This window comes from Pelodiscus sinensis, chromosome 1, assembly GCF_049634645.1.
Source record: "Pelodiscus sinensis isolate JC-2024 chromosome 1, ASM4963464v1, whole genome shotgun sequence".
NCBI classification, from domain to species: domain Eukaryota; kingdom Metazoa; phylum Chordata; order Testudines; family Trionychidae; genus Pelodiscus; species Pelodiscus sinensis.
In genome coordinates this window covers 287,483,280-287,499,838 of record NC_134711.1, presented here as the reverse complement: position 1 = coordinate 287,499,838, position 16,559 = coordinate 287,483,280, and the positions used below count along the sequence as shown (strand labels likewise).

Genomic DNA, 16,559 nt, shown 5'->3' with positions numbered 1-16,559 from the left:
GAGGCGGTGTCATGGCCCTTTTTGTAATTAGCGACAGAAGGTTACAAGCAGTAATACGGAGCATATGTGGCAGCCTGTGTGTGCATGGTACCATAATATCAGCAGGTACTTCCATGGTAATGGCTGCAGTGTATTATAAAAATGTCAGTGACCTTTGTTTGAATTTTAAGTTCCTTTAATATTGAAAACAAATACTGGAAATCCTCCTGGCCCTTCAGTAAGCCAAATGGCAGTTCAGGGTACCAGCAGTCCTTTTCTTCCTTCCCAAAGTCATCATTAAGGTTTGAAAGTGTGTCTGAGCTAAGGATGTAAAATCCCATTTAATTAGTTAATCTATTAAATGTTAAGTCTAACTGGCTGATTAAATGCGGGCAGGAAGGCTGCTCCAGCCTTCTAGACTGGAGGGGCTCTCCCTCCCCCTGCGATGGCCAGGCTGGGGTGGCCCCTCGCACCATGGGTAGGGGCTGCTTCAGCCCAGCTGCTTCCAGCCTCATGCTGCCAGCGGGGCAGGCCATGGGTAGGAAGTTGCTCCCAGGTGACCATTAAGGGTGATGCTTACTAGTTAACCATTCACATCTCTAGTCTGAACTTTTTTGTATTAAAGTTCTGATTTTTACAGAAATCGTGAAATTAAAACAACAAAAACAATAAATTCCTTGTTCGTATTGATGTGTAGCTGCTTAAAAAAATTACACGTAATATAAAGGACTCAGGCTTCGTCTTCATGGTATATGAACAATATATTAAATAGGATCTTCTGGAACCAAACTAGTTTGTAGATTGTGTAGATCAGAGGTCGGCAACCTTTTGCACGTGTGCTGTGCTGTAAATGGCAAGCAAGCTGATTTTGAGAGGCATGCAGGGAGCTCAGCAGGTTAGGCTGCACCATGCCTGATGTCAGTAAGGGGTAGCACTGTGGCTGAGGCAGCAGCTTGTTCAGGGCTGGTCTGGAACAGCATGGCCTCTGCAGCTGCTTCTCTGGCCTCCGGGGTTGGCCTGGGACTGCATGGCCTCAGCAGCGGCTCCTCTGGGGCTGGCCCAGGACCGCCTGGCCCCGGTAGCAGCGCCGCTGGGTCTGCGTGGCTGCGGCAGTGATAGTGTTGGCCTCTGGGATTGCGTGGCTGCGGGAACAGCACCTCTGGGGCTGGCACGGGACTGCCACCCAGGACAGCTGGGAAGTCACCACATGGCAATGGCCCCAGCTTCAGCCCTGGGGAAGTGCTGGAACTGGGTTAGGACTGAATGGTAGCTGCTCCTGGGACAGGCCACGGGGCGGCTGCTGGGGCTGGACTTGGGGCTGCAGTGTCGTATGGGAGTGCCGGGGAGCTGCTACGGCAGTGACAGCTGCTGCAGCAGGGAATCAGGCTGCTGCTGTTCTGCCATCATCACTGGCGGAGCAGCGCTGGAGACGGAGGTTTGTGTGTTGCTTGAAGTATCAAAGTATGGGCCTGAGATCGGAGAACTCAGCAAGGCCAAGGGATCATTCTAAATGGTAAGATCTGCATCTTAATTTATTAATGAAGCTGCTAAAATGTAAGTAGGGCTATTATTGACTTTAAAAAGTATCCGTGGCATGCAGAACTGTAAATAGAAGTAAATAAGTTAAATCTCGGCACGCCACTTCTGAAAGGTTGCCGACCCCTGGTGTAGCTGTTAGATTCTCGAACACTATATGATGACGGTAATTTCATATATGATGAACAAATTATTCTACCAGAAGTAACTCTTGATCCTGTACTACAGGTATGGTCTTGAAGTTGATTTTATTTGATTGGAGATGTTCTGCATCATATTGAGCATGCTGAACAAGCTACTATTTGCATGTTTCTAGAGATCTTTCAGAAGGCTCCCATAGACAGAAGCGTTCTCCTAGTCCTGCGGATCATTCTGGCAGTAATTCCTCTCCTTCCAGAGAATATTCACCTCCTGCTTCAAGGAGAAGACAAACCTCCCGAGCTCCAGCCAAGTCAACGACCCATAAGCATACTTTCTCACCTTCTCGCAGGTGCAGAGTCAATAACATAGTTCTTATTTTCCTGAACAATTAAAAACTTGCATGCCACCTTACCAAGTCATTTTCTCTTCGGTGAGATCACATGATATCAGTGTTCTTTCCAAAAGTGTGAGCCTTTTGATACAGAATTATTTACCCAAGTAGCAATATTAAAGAATAATCTTCTGTTAACATGTTAGCTGTGAATACCTGATCCTCTCAGCTACATAACTTTAAGGAGATAAATAGTTCTGATGATTTCGATGTGGTTATTCAGGTGAGTAAAGTTATGTACATGCATAAGCGTTTGCAGGATTGGGGTGTAAATTGTCTTAAGCAAAGATTTGGCATCTAACAAAAAACTACATAAACAGAAATTAAGAAGCCAGTAAATATGCATGGGAGAGAGGAGCAGTTTATATATTTTTAGAAATGGTATGGATTTTGTTTTCCAGTAGATGGCTAGCAGGTGGAGATTATAGAAATTTTACTTTCTAATTGATTTTTTTGAGGGTTAATTTATTTATTTTTATAGTATTATAAAACATTTCATGTGGTGTCTATTTTAATGTGTTTTGTAGGTCTGCTTCCCCACCAGGTCAGCATCACTCTCCCATATCATCGAGACATCACTCCTCTTCATCACAATCAGGCTCATCTGTTCAAAGACATTCTCCTTCTCCCCGTCGCAAAAGATCTCCTTCTCCAGCCTATCAAAGGACAGCTTCCCCATCTGTGAGACGTTCTTCCTCTCCCTATCCCCCGCGCTCTTCATCCTCTCCTCAGAGGAAGCGAAGTCCTTCAAGACATCGATCCCCAGGAAGAGAGAAGGGGAGGCATGATCGTGACCGAACTTCACAATCCCATGATAGACGGCATGAAAGGAGGGATGGTATGAACGAGTATATGCTTTTCAGAATTATTTTACATTGCCCCTGAAGTATAGTTAGCTGACAATTTGAAAACCTGATGATTTTAATCATTTGGTCATTCAGATGTGCTCCAAGCAGTTAGACAACACATTAGTTAACATGCCAGCAGACACTATGCTAGCACTCCTGTTTCCATTGTACTGGGGCTAGGGCAAAAGGGTGAAACGTTAACAAGAATGATAGAGCAGGCAAGGTCTCTTTCACTGTACTAGGTCTCATTGCTATGATAGTGTGTTAAACTTCAGTATGGCCTTCGCATTTTTTCTCTTTAGTATCTAACCACTCTTTCCAGTATTTGGGAGTGGCTGAGCCACTCACAGTAGGATAGTGGTCTTCTGTCAAGATGCCAAATGCTTGCCAGTGGATCAACTGAGAGAAAACTCCAGAGTTTAACTGACTGTCCTTCTTTTTCTCCAGGAAGAGCCAAAGTATATCATACCATCCTCTCTGACTCCAATTTTTAGTTAGCTGAGTGTAAAGAAAGACTATAGCATTCGTTCTGCCATATAACCAGTTAAGTCTGCTGAGTAATAATGGCATTTTTATCAATGTTCCCAAACCTACAAAGAGAATGTATGTCAAGATTTATATATCAACTCTAAGACAATACAGTGGAGCCCCATCTATCTGACTTTTCATTATTTTCTTGCTTTAACTCATTAACCACCATGCACTGATCCAGAAACAGGCAATCTCACCAGTGGCCACTAGATGGTGTTGCAATCTCATGCTTTCCCACTCTCCAGGTTAAGGATGTTCAATTTAGATTAATCAACTAATCGAAGAGTCGATGCAGTTTGCAAAAACTATTTGTTTAGTCCATAAGGGCACCTCCGCCTTGGAATTGTAGCAAGAGACCAGTTGGCTATAGCTACATTTCAAAAGCGGAAGTGCCGTGGGGAGCACGGGGCCCCCCATCCCCTGCTTCTGCGGTGCTTCGGCTTTTAAAATGTACCAAGAGCCCCGCTCTTGCTACATCTCAAAGGCGGAAGCACCACCAGTTCCGTGCTGCGCCCTTGTCCCTCTTCCCCCAAAGACAGTGCTGGGGGGAACTGGCTTTTAAGCAGGCTCCCCTCAGCACCGGCTTCTGCTCCTCCCTTGCTGCCTCTCTTTGATAAAGGGAGCAAGTGGAATGGTAATCGACTAGTCAAGTCACTTGTTGACCACATCCCTATTCCAGGTTATCTGAATTTTCGATTATCCGATCTGGCTCTGGTCCCAGTTAGATCAGATAAAAGTTCTGCTGTATTTATAACAAACATATTGTGAATAAATAAATATTTTAAAAATCAGGGTTTAGTAGAAAGAGAACTTAACAAAGACGACAGTATAAATACACTTTAAGCACGTTGTCGGGTAGAAAAGGAATTGAAAAGGGAAATTACCTTTTCAAGTAAAGCATTTGAACACAGTACTCTATAAAGTAATATGCTGGTCCCAATATTATGTTTTGAAGTCATTGAATATATTTAATCTCAATGAAATGTGATAATTAGTAAGTCACAGATTGACATCCATGGGAGAGATTTTTCTAAGGCAGCAAGAGTATCTAGGCACCCAGCTCCACATTATGCCTTTGTAAATCTCTCTCCATAGGCTTTTTGTGTAAGAAATCTAATGTGATTGCATCATTTTATATGCTTTTTACTTTGCATTGTTAGACTCTAATATTGCAAGCTGAATATCACATTTAAATTGGCTTTCAGAAACGAGAGGAAAAAGGGAAAAAGAGAGAGAAACCAGAGAAGAACGAGATTATGAACAAGAGCAGAGTACCTCCAGAGATCACAGAGATGATCGAGAATCTCGGGATGGAAGGGATCGGAGGGAGACCAGGGATAACAGGGACCGCAGAGAGCCAAGAGAATCCAGGGACACTCGAGACTCCAGAGATACCAGGGATTACAGTAGAGATAATAAAGACAGTCGTGATCAGAGAGATTCACGTTCTACTCGAGAGACCCATGAGTACAGAGACCGAGAGAATCGAGAGACCCATAAAAAGGAAGATCAGTATCAGGAGGAACCACGCGGTTATGGAAGAACCCATGGTAGAGAAGAGAACTCCCGAGCTGACACACGGAATGAAACCAGAAATGAGTCAAGAAATGAAAGTAGAAATGATCGGACTGGCAGAAGTAGAGGCAGAGGTCCAGAATTGTCTGACAAAGGTACTATATGATTTATTTTTTCAGTGTCTTTACTACATTATTTGATAATGAATTGCTGCCAATTAAGCATATGCTGTTAAAGCTATCTTCAGTGGTATTTTCATTAAAATATAACTGTTAGTGCTGAAATGCACAGCAATCCTCTAGTTTCCATTCATTAAACTAATGTAGCATTGGCATCCTGCCATACTACTTAAAAATCCTGAACCACTCTTTTTAATAATATCTGCAACCTTAGGTGCACCCAACGGCCATGAAATACAAATAAGACCCTGAAATGTAATGAAAGACTAGCACAGGGCAATTTTCTATCCATATGAATTACACAAGCCTTTTTCCTTTGCCTCAAATAGGCATGTTTACCTAGGTTCAGTTTCTTCCATTTTTCTCACATACAAACTATGTAACATTTTCTATGACTTTCCAAAACCGGTTTCATTGTAATTCATGCTATTAATTCTTTTATATTATCACCATTTGGTCATATATATTCATTGTGGGGTTTTTTTTTTTGTTGTTTTTTTTTTTTTGCGCTTTGGTTTCTTAGTTCTAAGGTGTGGGGATTTTTTTTAAACTTCCAATAATTGTAGACACACCATCATTATATTTTAACTGCTTGGTCTGCTCATTTTTTCTGCATGATGTCTGCAGGCTTGTTTTTTTCTAAGAACAAATTTCAACCATCTCCATGCTATCTTATTACCAGTCAGAACGCCCCATGTTTTAACTAGAGGAGTAAAACATGAGTACAGTATTTGCACTTGGTCTATACAATTTGCAGCAGCCTAGAACACAAGTGCAGCATTTGGGCTGTGGTAGATTGTTTCATTATCCCAAATGTATATCAGATTTGTTGACTATAAGGTTTTAAGTAATCAAAGGTTTTAAGTGAACAGGAGTTGAACATTAAAACAATTTTCAATGTCAAATAGAATTTAGAATTTAACTTCTGCTTCAATGCAGGAATTCAGTGAACTGGTATTTTAAATAATCTTATTGTTAATTGTTATAAAATGTCAATGGATTTTCTTACACATGGACTGTTATGGCGGGTGGATATGTTTTCAATAGGAAGTCGGGCAACCAGAGGCTCTCAAGTTGACAGTCACAGTAGTAGTGGCAACTACCATGACAGCTGGGAATCACGAAGTAGCTATCCTGACCGAGACCGTTATGACAGTCGAGAGCAAGCAAGGGATTCATCGTTTGAAAGAAGACATGGAGAAAGGGACAGACGTGACAACAGAGAGAGAGGTATGCAAACATGCGTGCACTAATTTAGAAACATACAGCTGACCTGATACTGGAATTTGGCATCAGCTTTGTGCTGAAGCTAATGAAAATTGATTTAGTAAAAATGCTCATTAGCATGGCTATATAATGTATGCTCTTCTCTCCCCCACCCCCAGACTGGTTTATGGCATACCCCCGCAGCTGTTTTAATCATCCAGTATGTTTTAATCAAACTGAGCTTTGGGTGACATCAGTGTAAAGAAAGTTGAACAGAATTGCATTTTTCGGTTTTATTTTCTGGAGAATATTACCTATTTATTTATATACATGAGCATGTGGCTACTGTCACGTTTCAATACAATATTACTTGATATAGAATCATATAGAATATTTTTGTCCTACTATGTAAATAGGCTATTGTAAAGGTCTGGGTAACCTTGACTAGCTACTAAAGTAAAGCACATACTGTGATTAATACAGTATGAAATTTTATTGACTTGGGAATTTAATATTGATTAATACTTTGCTGTGGTCAGTATCAAATGGCTACTAAATCTGGATACAGATACTGGTGAGCATGGGGAGAGTCAGGGTCTTTTTGAGCTTAGCATAAGATATTTCATTTTCATAGCCGAAAGAGTACTAAAGTTGTCCCTAGGGATTTTTGTTTGAACACCCAGTCTGAAGTGTTGAAAAATAATTTAAAAATGAAGAACTTGAATTACAGTGTAGTACTGTTGCAATAAGTGGTATTGAAATGATTTGGGCATACCAGCATAAAGAATGTGAATTAAGGATGTAAAATCTCATTTAATTGGATAACCAGTTTAACATGATGTTTAACTTGTCAACCACTTAAAGAGAGGGTTTGCAGAGGGAGGGGGTTCCCCCATCTGCTGTGGCCAGGCTGAAGCCATCCCCCCCCCTTCCCCCCCACTTCAGGAAGGGGCTATTTCAGCCCAGCCAGTGCAGCCCTGGCCTGACACACACCCAGGCCTAGCACAGATAGGGCCTGGCTGAAGTGCTCTGTCCATGGTGGGTCCTGTGGGGCTGGAGCAACTCCCTGCCTTTGGCAGGCTGGGAGCTGCTTCCGCCCCTACCAGATAACCAGAACCAACAAGCCAGTTACCCTTTCGCATTACTAATGTGAATCCTGTACCTAGATCTCAATTGCCAGAATTAATGATTCATATCCAAAAAACAAATGTTTCAACCATAGCAGAAATGTCATTCTTATTTACTTTTAATTCACCTGGAAGCCAGGGAGCATTAAATCATCATTAATTTATTCACAAGTGAAAATTGATTAAACTGACTGGAATGTATGTCTTGTTTGACTCAGTTCTGTTCAAACTCCATATGCATGCCCCTGAAGGACATTCTCTCAGCGTATGGAGATGTGCATTATGGCAGCTTTGCAAAAATAGACAAAAAATCAAATTTGCATTTTCCTTTATTCATACATGTTTCCTCCACCCCTTTATGTAATGCCTTCATACAATATGGAAGATGTTTTGATTATTCTTTACTAAAATATAACAAAATCACTGTATAGTTAATTGTTTAAGGAGTGTTCCTGTGGGTGCTCCACCGTAGGTGTTTGAGTGCTGCTGCACCTCTAATCAGAGAGTTTAGGTAGTAGTGCCTATGGTTGGCTGCGCATGTGGCACCGCTGGTGCGCAACATTTGAAATGGCTATTCTGCATGTGCAGCCAACCATTCCTTCAGTTCCTTCTCTACTGCTGCTGACTTTGGTCACAGCTTAGCAAGTGCTCTCATCTCTGAATTAGAATTAAATAATTAGTTGTGAATAGTAGTGCTTATTAATAGTTAAGTGTTAGTTGCTGTGTTTACTTGTTTTTAGTACTAGGTTTTAAAAACAAATTTCTTCACTGTTTGTAGAGTAGTTAAATTAGAGAGTATGCTTCTGTATGCCTGTTCCCCAGCAACCGATTGAAGTCCTTTTCGACTGAGACTTGCCTGGTTTTAAGAGGTGTGAGAGCTGCAGGTTATCCATTCCTATATCAGACCACATGCTCAGTGTGTCTGCTGTTTGAGTGAGGAATACTCCACAACTCAGTACCCCCACTTTAAAAAAGCCTGACATCGAGGATGAGAAAAGCCAGGGAACTCCAGCTAAAAATGATGCACCTGGAGAAAACTTCTTATCCAGCTTCTGACCCAGAGCACACCACACTGCCCAGGCAACCATCCTCTGGCGCGGCATTGGCAAGAGGGGGCTCTTCCAGGTTGAGCCCAAAGGACCTTGATAGGGCTCACACCCCCAAAAAGAGGTCCCACTCTTCCTCAGGGACTGATTTCCCTCCTGAGTAAATGCTCTCTCTAGAAGAAGACTGCCTTGGCACCAGCAGTACCTGAGGCACCCAAAAACCATGCAGCTAGCATGTCCGGTGCTGACAAGAGCCAAGACCGGAAGGAGAAGGTATGCTCCTCCTTCAAGATGCTGACAGAGGCCAAACAAAACCGCGTCATTGGCATCAATCAAGGTTCTGTCAGCACTAGCTATGGCACCAACCAGACCATACTCAGCCTTGGCACTGAGCACTACCATGCTGCCTCTGACAGTAATGTCAGCACCAACCAAAGCATTCCACACTGGTGGTGTGCACAAAACAGTTGCCACCACCTCAAGCAAAATAACTAGCATCTGTGCTACAAGTTCCATCAGTGCCCATACTGCTTCCTCCTCAACCAGTACTGCAAGCATTTACTACTGTGGCAGAGCTCATGGTTTCCTTGGTGCTGGAAACACTCTTATTCGCAGGGCTCGCCGAACCGCAGCAAGCCCTGCTCGCCAGCCGCGCTGTCCGGCAATCTGCGCACGCACAGATCGTTCTGCGCATGTGCAGATCGCCCGAACCCGGCTCTTCCGGGTTGCAATCTACTCGCCACGGGTTGAGATTGCATTATTTGTCGAGCCCTGCTTATTCGGCACCAGTGGTTCCCTGAACATATCCAGATTCAGTCTCTCATTCACCCTAACTTCCTCTGCGCCTCCTCTTTCTAATGACGATGAGGATAATGAGCCCATTCAGGCACACACAATGCCTAGTCCAGTGTTTCCCAATTTTATTTGGCCACAGAACCCCTAGAGTTGCCTTAGGGGGGAAAAAAAAGGCCCCTGCTGCGTTTCGTTGAGCAAAAGGGAAAAAAAAAGCCCTCACCATGGCTCTGTCTCTTTAACAGGGGGCGGGGGAGAGTGCTGGCTCTTCGCGGAACCCTTGCTTTCGCTTCACGGATCCCCAGGGTTCCCCGGAGCACCAATTGGGAAACACTGACGCCTAGTCATTCCTCACCTAAGCCCACCCAACAGTTACAGCAGTGGCAACCACTATCCATCGTTTCAAGAACTTTTCAAGAGTGTTGCAAATTCATTAGAGATCTCCCTTTCAAGCCATGCCAGAGATGCAGGATACGCTGACAGACATACTGCATGCCTCCCCACATGCTAAACTTGTCACTCCCATGAATGAAGCTCTCATGGACCCAGCAAAAACCGTCTGGCAGACGCCTGCCAAAATACCTCTGAGCTGCAAAAGGTCAGACCGAAAATTCTATGCTGCTCACAAAGGAGCAGACTTTTTAGTCTCCCACCTCACCCCATATTCCCTGGTGGTGGATGCTGTTAATCAGAGAGGTAAACAGCAGGCTACCCGTACAGTCCTTTATGACCGGGTCTGGAAGAGATTAGACTTGATGGACAGGAAGGCATACTCGTCAGCCAGCTTCCAGCTCAGTATTTCCAATTATGTGGCACTTCTTGCCAAATACACACAATATATTTGATCGGCTTATATCTTTTATTGAATTTTTCCCTGATAATAAAAGAGAACAATTTAAGCCAAACCCTAAAAAGGGTGCACTGATATGCAGAACAACACTGCAGGCTGCACTAGTCACCGCAGTAAGATCCATCACCTCTGTGGTCATGATGAGATGGGCATCATGGCTTCAACTCTCTGGATTCCTCAGAGAAGTCCAGGCCATAGTTGAAGACTTGCCTTTCAAGGGAACCAAGCTCTTTGCTGAATCCACCAATGCCTCATTCTACAAATTAAAGGATTCACAGGCCACACTAAAGAAACTCGGCATTCATGTACCTGTCACAAAGAGGAAACAGGGAAGGTCATTCACACTAAGGTATAGACCCACACCAATCCAGACAATACAACAGGCACCGACCACATCAAAGTAGGTGCAGGCAGGCCCCATAGCAGACAACAGCTCAGCATCCATCCACTTCAAGCCAGACATTTTGAAGTGCTGATCAAGAGTCTGACAGCCCCAGTTTCTCCATGGCAGCAATTCACATCCTCCACAACATTTGGCAGAAGACTAGCTGCATTCTGTCCAACGTGGTTACCATCACCACTGATATGTGGGTGCTGGAAATAATCAAAACTAGTTACTCCATCCCATTTTTAGTTATCTGTCCCTCTTCAGGGACCCCCTCTCATGAACATATGCTCGTACAAGAGGCAGAACACCTCCTCCAGCTGTGGGGCATAGAAAAAGTACCTCCGGAGCACAAAGGCAAGGTGTTCTACTTCCACTACTTCCTCACTACAAAGAAGATGGAAGGATGGGGGCCTATTTTAGACCTTTGGAAACTCAACCACTTTGTTTGAACCCAACAATGCAAGATTAGGGATGTGACGGACTAGTTGACTATCCGATAAGCAAATGCTTATTGGATAGTCAACAAGCTTGTCGACTAGTCACTCCCTCCTCCCCTACCCCCCTCTTTGCTGCTTCTATCAGACTCCTCCTGGTGTTTCAAAGCAGCTGCACCGCATGGAGCCCGGGGTCACCTAGGGACTCCCTGCTGACCCCAGGCTCCATGTGGCACTGCTGCTTTGAAATGCTGCGGGAGTCTGGTGTCAGGCTCCCTGTGGCGTTTCAAAGTGGCAGAGCTACACAGAGCCCAGGATCAGGTGGGGAGTCCCCACCTGATCCCGGGCTCTGTGTAGCTTTGCCGCTTTGAAATGCCACCATGGGAGCCTGGCATCAGGCTCCTCCCAGTGTTTCAATGTGGTGGCACCACGTGGAGCTCGGGATCAGCTGGGGACTCCCCTGCTGACCTTGGGCTCCACGAAGTGAAGCCACTTTGAAACACAGCCGCGGTGTTTCAAAGGGTACGTCTAAATTACATGGCTCCGTCGACAGAGCCATGTAGATTAGTTTACTCGTCAAAGGGAAATGAAGCTGCAATTTAAATAATCGCCGCTAAATTTAAATCAAAATGGCCACCGCGCTGTGACGATCAGCTAATTGTTGGCACAGCACAGCAAAGGGTTACAGGATCTGCCGACGAAGGGTTTTGGGGTCGGCAGATCCCTGTCTAGACTGCTGCGCTGTGCCGACAATCAGCTGATCGGCACAGTGCGGTGGCCATTTTGATTAAAATGAAGCGGCGATTATTTAAATCCCAGCTTCATTTCCCTTTGCTGTTCTGCCTAGTCTACATGGCTCCGTCAATGGAGCCACCCAAAGTATCAGTGCTGCATGGAGCCTGGGGTCAGCATGGAGTCCCAAGCTGACCCCGGGCTTCATGTGGTGCTTTTGCTTTTAAAGTGTAGCAACAGCCTTAGGGCTGTTTCTATATTTCAAAGGTGGAGATGCCCTATCAACTAATTGAATAATCAATGCAAAATGCATCGACTATTTGATTAGTCAATTACCTGCAATTTGACATCCCTATTCAAGATAAAACAAAAAACAGGACTATGTAGCACTTTAAAGACTAACAAGATGGTTTATTAGGTGATGAGCTTTCGTGGGCCAGACCCACTTCCTCAGATCAAATAGTGGAAGAATTTCTAGCACTATTCAAGATAGTAACCCTAGCCACTATCATTTCTGCCTTGGAAAGGGAGCTTAACTGTGTACCCTCAACCTTCAGGATGCCTGTTTTTAAATCTTGATACATCTGTCACATAGACACTTTCTGCTATTCACGATAGGAGACCTGCACTTCCAATGCAAAATGCTACCCTTTGGACTCTAAACAGGTCTTCTCAAAGGTCCTTGCAGTGGTGGCAGCTCACCTACGTAGAATGGGGACCACCATATTCCCATACTTGGACGACTGAGTACTATAGAGTCCCACAGCGTACAACCCAGAACAGGTAGTCAGAACCACCTGAGACCTATTTGACAGTCTATCAAAGTGCACACTCACTCCTGCTCGGGCTGTAGAGTTTATAGGAGTGCATCTAGACTGCAGGACAGCACGATGGGGTTACTCCGCCTTTACTTACCTGACTACCAAATGATTCCTCAGGAGCTTACACAATATGTTCCTTTATAGGACCTAAACCTGATGCTCAGGGCGATGACTGGCAAGCCCTTGAAGCACTCGTACCTGTTCCCTACTACATCTATCATAGAACTGGAAGAGACCTCAGAAGGTCATCAAGTCCAGCCCCCTGCTCTAGGCAGGACCAATTCCAACTAAATCGATGAAGGTCATCTTCATAGTAGCAATTACTTCCGCATGAAGAGTAGGCAAACTAGAAACCTTGATGGCGGACTCTTCCCCCGCTCCCGACACACAATTTTTCATAAAGACAGAGTGTCCTCCATACACACCCCAAGTTTCTCCCAAAAGTATTTACCTCATTTCATTGCAACAAACCCATAGTCTTATCCGTCGTCTTCCTGAAACCCCACAAGGATAGAAGGGAGGTGGCACTGCATACCTTAGACATCCACAAGGCAATTTCATTCTACTTACAATGCATGAAACCCTTTTGCACAACTCCTCAACTCTTCATCTCATCTGCAGAAAGATCACAAGGATTACCCATTTTGAAACAAAGATTATCCAAGTGGATCTCGGACTGGTTTACACCTGGCCTATACTATATTTCAGAAGGAGCCTCTTGTCTGTCATGTGGTTTCACTCCACAAGAGCAATGGCAGTGTCAACTGCATTTCTCTGAGGCCTACCAATGGAAGAAATCTGCAAAGCTGCCGCATGAGCCTCTGTGTACACATTTGTGCAGCATTATGATATTTACACTTTTGCAGCCTTGGATACCCAATTCGGCCGAAAAATATTCTGTCACCAATTAACATCTCCCAAAGTTCTGACCACCGAGCATGACTACTGCTTTGTAATGAACTAAGGTGGAGCACTGACAGGGACACTCCTTGAAGAAGAAGGGAAGGTTACTCACCTGGTGCAGTAACTGGAGTTCATGGTAGCCCCTGTGGGTGATCCACCACCCAACCTTTCTTCCCTCTGCTTCGGACGCATCTGTATCCACATCAGAGAAGGAACTGAAGGGGGATGGTTGGCTGCACATGCGGAATAGTCGTTTCAAATGTTGCACTCCAGCGGTTCTGTATGTGTAGCCGACTGTGGGCACTCCTACCTAAAATCTCCGATTAGAGGTACAGTGGCACTCAAGCACCTAAGGTGCATATTGAACTCCGGTTACTGCACCAGCTGTGTAACTTTCCCATTCAAATTATTCACAAGTTTTATCAATGAAAGCAAGATTGAGATGTTTGCACCTATATATTTATTTTTGTTGCTAAGGAAGAGTTACATAGGTATCAGAGCTTGTATTTTTCTAGTGTTTCCCCTTTGCCTGCTGCCAACAATATTCAAGTTAAACAGGGCTTTCCCTGGAATTCTAGATGTTATTTCCTATTTACATGCAGTATTTCCCCCCTCTTTCACCACCAATTCCTGTGTGCTATGCTTAAATAGTTTTGCTTTTGAATGTTGTGGAACAGCAGGCAATGTTTAAAAGATTTCAGTTCTGATGTTTCCATTATTTCTCCTTTGCTTCCTTTTCTTGGTCTGAGTTACCCTGATATTCTGCATGACAGATAAGCCACTGAACCAGTCTGTTTCATATTTTTCTAAGTATTGAAAGGGCTGGCTAGAGGTGCAGTGGAACTGAGAATGGATGAAGTAAAGTAAAATCCTGCATTCTTTAATAAAATAATAAACATTTTAAAATGAAAGTGCCTGTTTTAAGCATCTCTTTAATGGAAACCTAATAGAAAATATCTGATCATGCTTTTGAGCAAAAGTAGTAGTCAAATGTTAAGCAGATAAGTTTTGAAATGACTAGGAATAGACTTTACAAAATAAAATCTTTATGGACATGGTTTGTTGTGATCTTAAGCTTAAATAGAAAAAGCTAAAATTTCTTCATTTTAAAAAATATTTCAAGATAATGCCCTTTTCCTCATGCCCGTCAGAATCTTTTCCAGCATTCTGCAGGAAGCTTCTGCTTTGTCTAATGAGGCTCTCTAGATTGCATTTTTATTCTGTATCAAAGTATTTTAATAAGAATACAGAAGCTTCTTCTATTCTGTTTTTAAATATTAGTGTACACTGAGAGGTGTGTCTATTTAATTAGTCACTGGCAATGAAACTTGACTTTCTTTACAGATCAAAGACCAAGCTCCCCAGTACGGCACCAAGGAAGGAGTGATGACCTTGAGCGTGATGAAAGGAGAGAAGAACGAAGAGTAGACAGAGTCGATGATAGGAGAGATGAAAGAGTCAGAGAAAGGGAAAGAGAGAGGGAGAGAGAACGAGAGAGGGAGAGAGAGAGGGAGAGGGAGAGAGAAAAGGAAAGAGAACTAGAACGAGATCGTGCCCGAGAACGTGAGAGAGAACGAGAGCGGGAGAAAGACAGAGAACGTGAACGGGATAGAGACCGAGACCATGACAGGGAGAGGGAGAGAGAAAGGGAAAGAGAAAGAGAGAGAGAACGAGAGCGAGAGAGGGAGGAACGGGAAAGGGAGAGAGAGCGAGAGAGAGAGCGAGAAAGAGAAAGAGAACGAGGTCGGGACAGAGATAAAGAGCGAGAACGTCAGCGAGACTGGGAAGACAAAGAAAAAGGAAGGGATGACCGCAGAGATAAAAGAGAGGATGTCCGAGAAGAAAGGAATACAAGAGATGTCCATGAAGAGAGAAAATCTAAGTAAGTGATAGTTTCAGAGAGATATCTGTGTTAGTCTGTAACTTTAAAAAAAAAAAAAATGACGAGTGGTCCTGTAGCACCTTAGAGATTAAACTAAGCATTTGCTAAGGCACAAGTAGCACATACCTGCTCAGTTGTAGCTTGTGGAGGATTGTGTTGACACACCACAGCTCCTACCAAATATCAGAGTTCACTCTGTCTCATTCTGATGTTACTGTAGCACATCCTTTGATGAGGTTGTGTTGAGATTCTTGCTTAAAAATTAGATTAAACCTTTGTTATATGAGAATAACATAGCATATCCTCCCTAAATTTATAGCATTTACTCTAAATACAGAAAGATTTTTTTATCTGATTAGTTTAAATAAATTTAGAGTGACAATATACATTTTGTGCTCAACTTTTTTCTAGGTCCTTCTAGCAAATAAATTCTTGATTCTTCATTGGAGTGATTTCTGGGTATTACTATTGGTAGGATGCACTTCTGAGTTCTGGGATATGCCTTTAGAGCAGTGTTTATTGGGGCCACAAGAGTAACCTCAATCCTTTCTTTATGTAGCCAGCTGTGGATATTGGGTTCTTTTCTCTATATTCAAAGCAATTTCTTGGGTTTTGTTCAGAACTCGTTTTGATTTCTCAGATATTACTGGTTAGCTAGTTTGTAAAAGAAATAGCTTGCACCAAGAGAAGTTTTACCTATGACAGTGCAGTGCAGACATAGCCTAAGAGTTTGACTGGTGTGGTTGAACAATAGTGCTGCAGGTTATGACTGTCCCTCTGGCATAGCCTATGTAGCTGAGTCATAGGATTCCACAGGTATCTGTAAGGGCTAGTACAGGACCTTTGGCAAAAAAAAAAAAAAAAAAGTTATATTAGGATAATCCCTTAAACAATACTAAGTTTGTAAATTCTCTTTGTCTTCAAGACAGTTGATCATCTTAAAGAATATTTTGTTTAAAAGTTGGGAAGTCTCATTGAAAATATTTTAAGTATTTGTAGTGGAAATGAAAACTGATCTTATTTGAAACTTCGTTGTTAATGAACTAAACTACAAGTTACTGATATTTACAGTGGTGATAAAGAAATGCAGCTTTTGTTTTTTTTTAAAAAGGAACTTGTATGAATTTTGTGTTCAATATAGGAAGCGTCATAGAAATGAAAGTAGCCCAAGTCCTCGTCAGTCACCCAAGCGCCGCCGTGAACATTCTCCTGATAGCGACGCGTACAACAGTGGAGATGATAAAAGTAAGTAGAAGTG

At 43.2% G+C, this 16,559-nt stretch overlaps 1 protein-coding gene and 1 long non-coding RNA gene across 11 annotated transcripts in view; one reads left to right on the top strand and one right to left on the bottom strand.

Moving 5' to 3' along the window:
- ZC3H13 (zinc finger CCCH-type containing 13) overlaps positions 1-16,559 on the top strand; it is a 66,114-nt gene that overhangs the window by 34,597 nt on the left and 14,958 nt on the right. For 7 of the 9 annotated variants that reach the window (XM_075919014.1, XM_075919012.1, XM_075919011.1 and 4 more), the window contains 6 exons: positions 1,832-2,005; positions 2,575-2,885; positions 4,632-5,096; positions 6,168-6,350; positions 14,764-15,301; positions 16,443-16,546. In XM_075919014.1, the coding sequence (XP_075775129.1) occupies positions 1,832-2,005; positions 2,575-2,885; positions 4,632-5,096; positions 6,168-6,350; positions 14,764-15,301; positions 16,443-16,546 (1,775 nt within the window). The remainder of the gene's footprint in view (positions 1-1,831; positions 2,006-2,574; positions 2,886-4,631; positions 5,097-6,167; positions 6,351-14,763; positions 15,302-16,442; positions 16,547-16,559) is intronic. The other 2 variants (XM_075919015.1, XM_075919018.1) reach the window with 1 other exon arrangement.
- The window catches only part of LOC142826491 (uncharacterized), a 39,864-nt gene continuing 35,136 nt past the window's right edge, over positions 11,832-16,559 (bottom strand). Inside the window, exons 3-5 of one of the 2 annotated variants that reach the window (XR_012900660.1) lie at positions 15,998-16,142; positions 15,428-15,555; positions 11,832-13,131 (exon numbers count right to left, since the gene is read on the bottom strand). This is a non-coding gene — a long non-coding RNA (uncharacterized LOC142826491). Of the gene's footprint in view, positions 13,132-15,427; positions 16,143-16,559 lie in introns of both variants that reach the window. The other variant, XR_012900658.1, reaches the window with a different exon arrangement.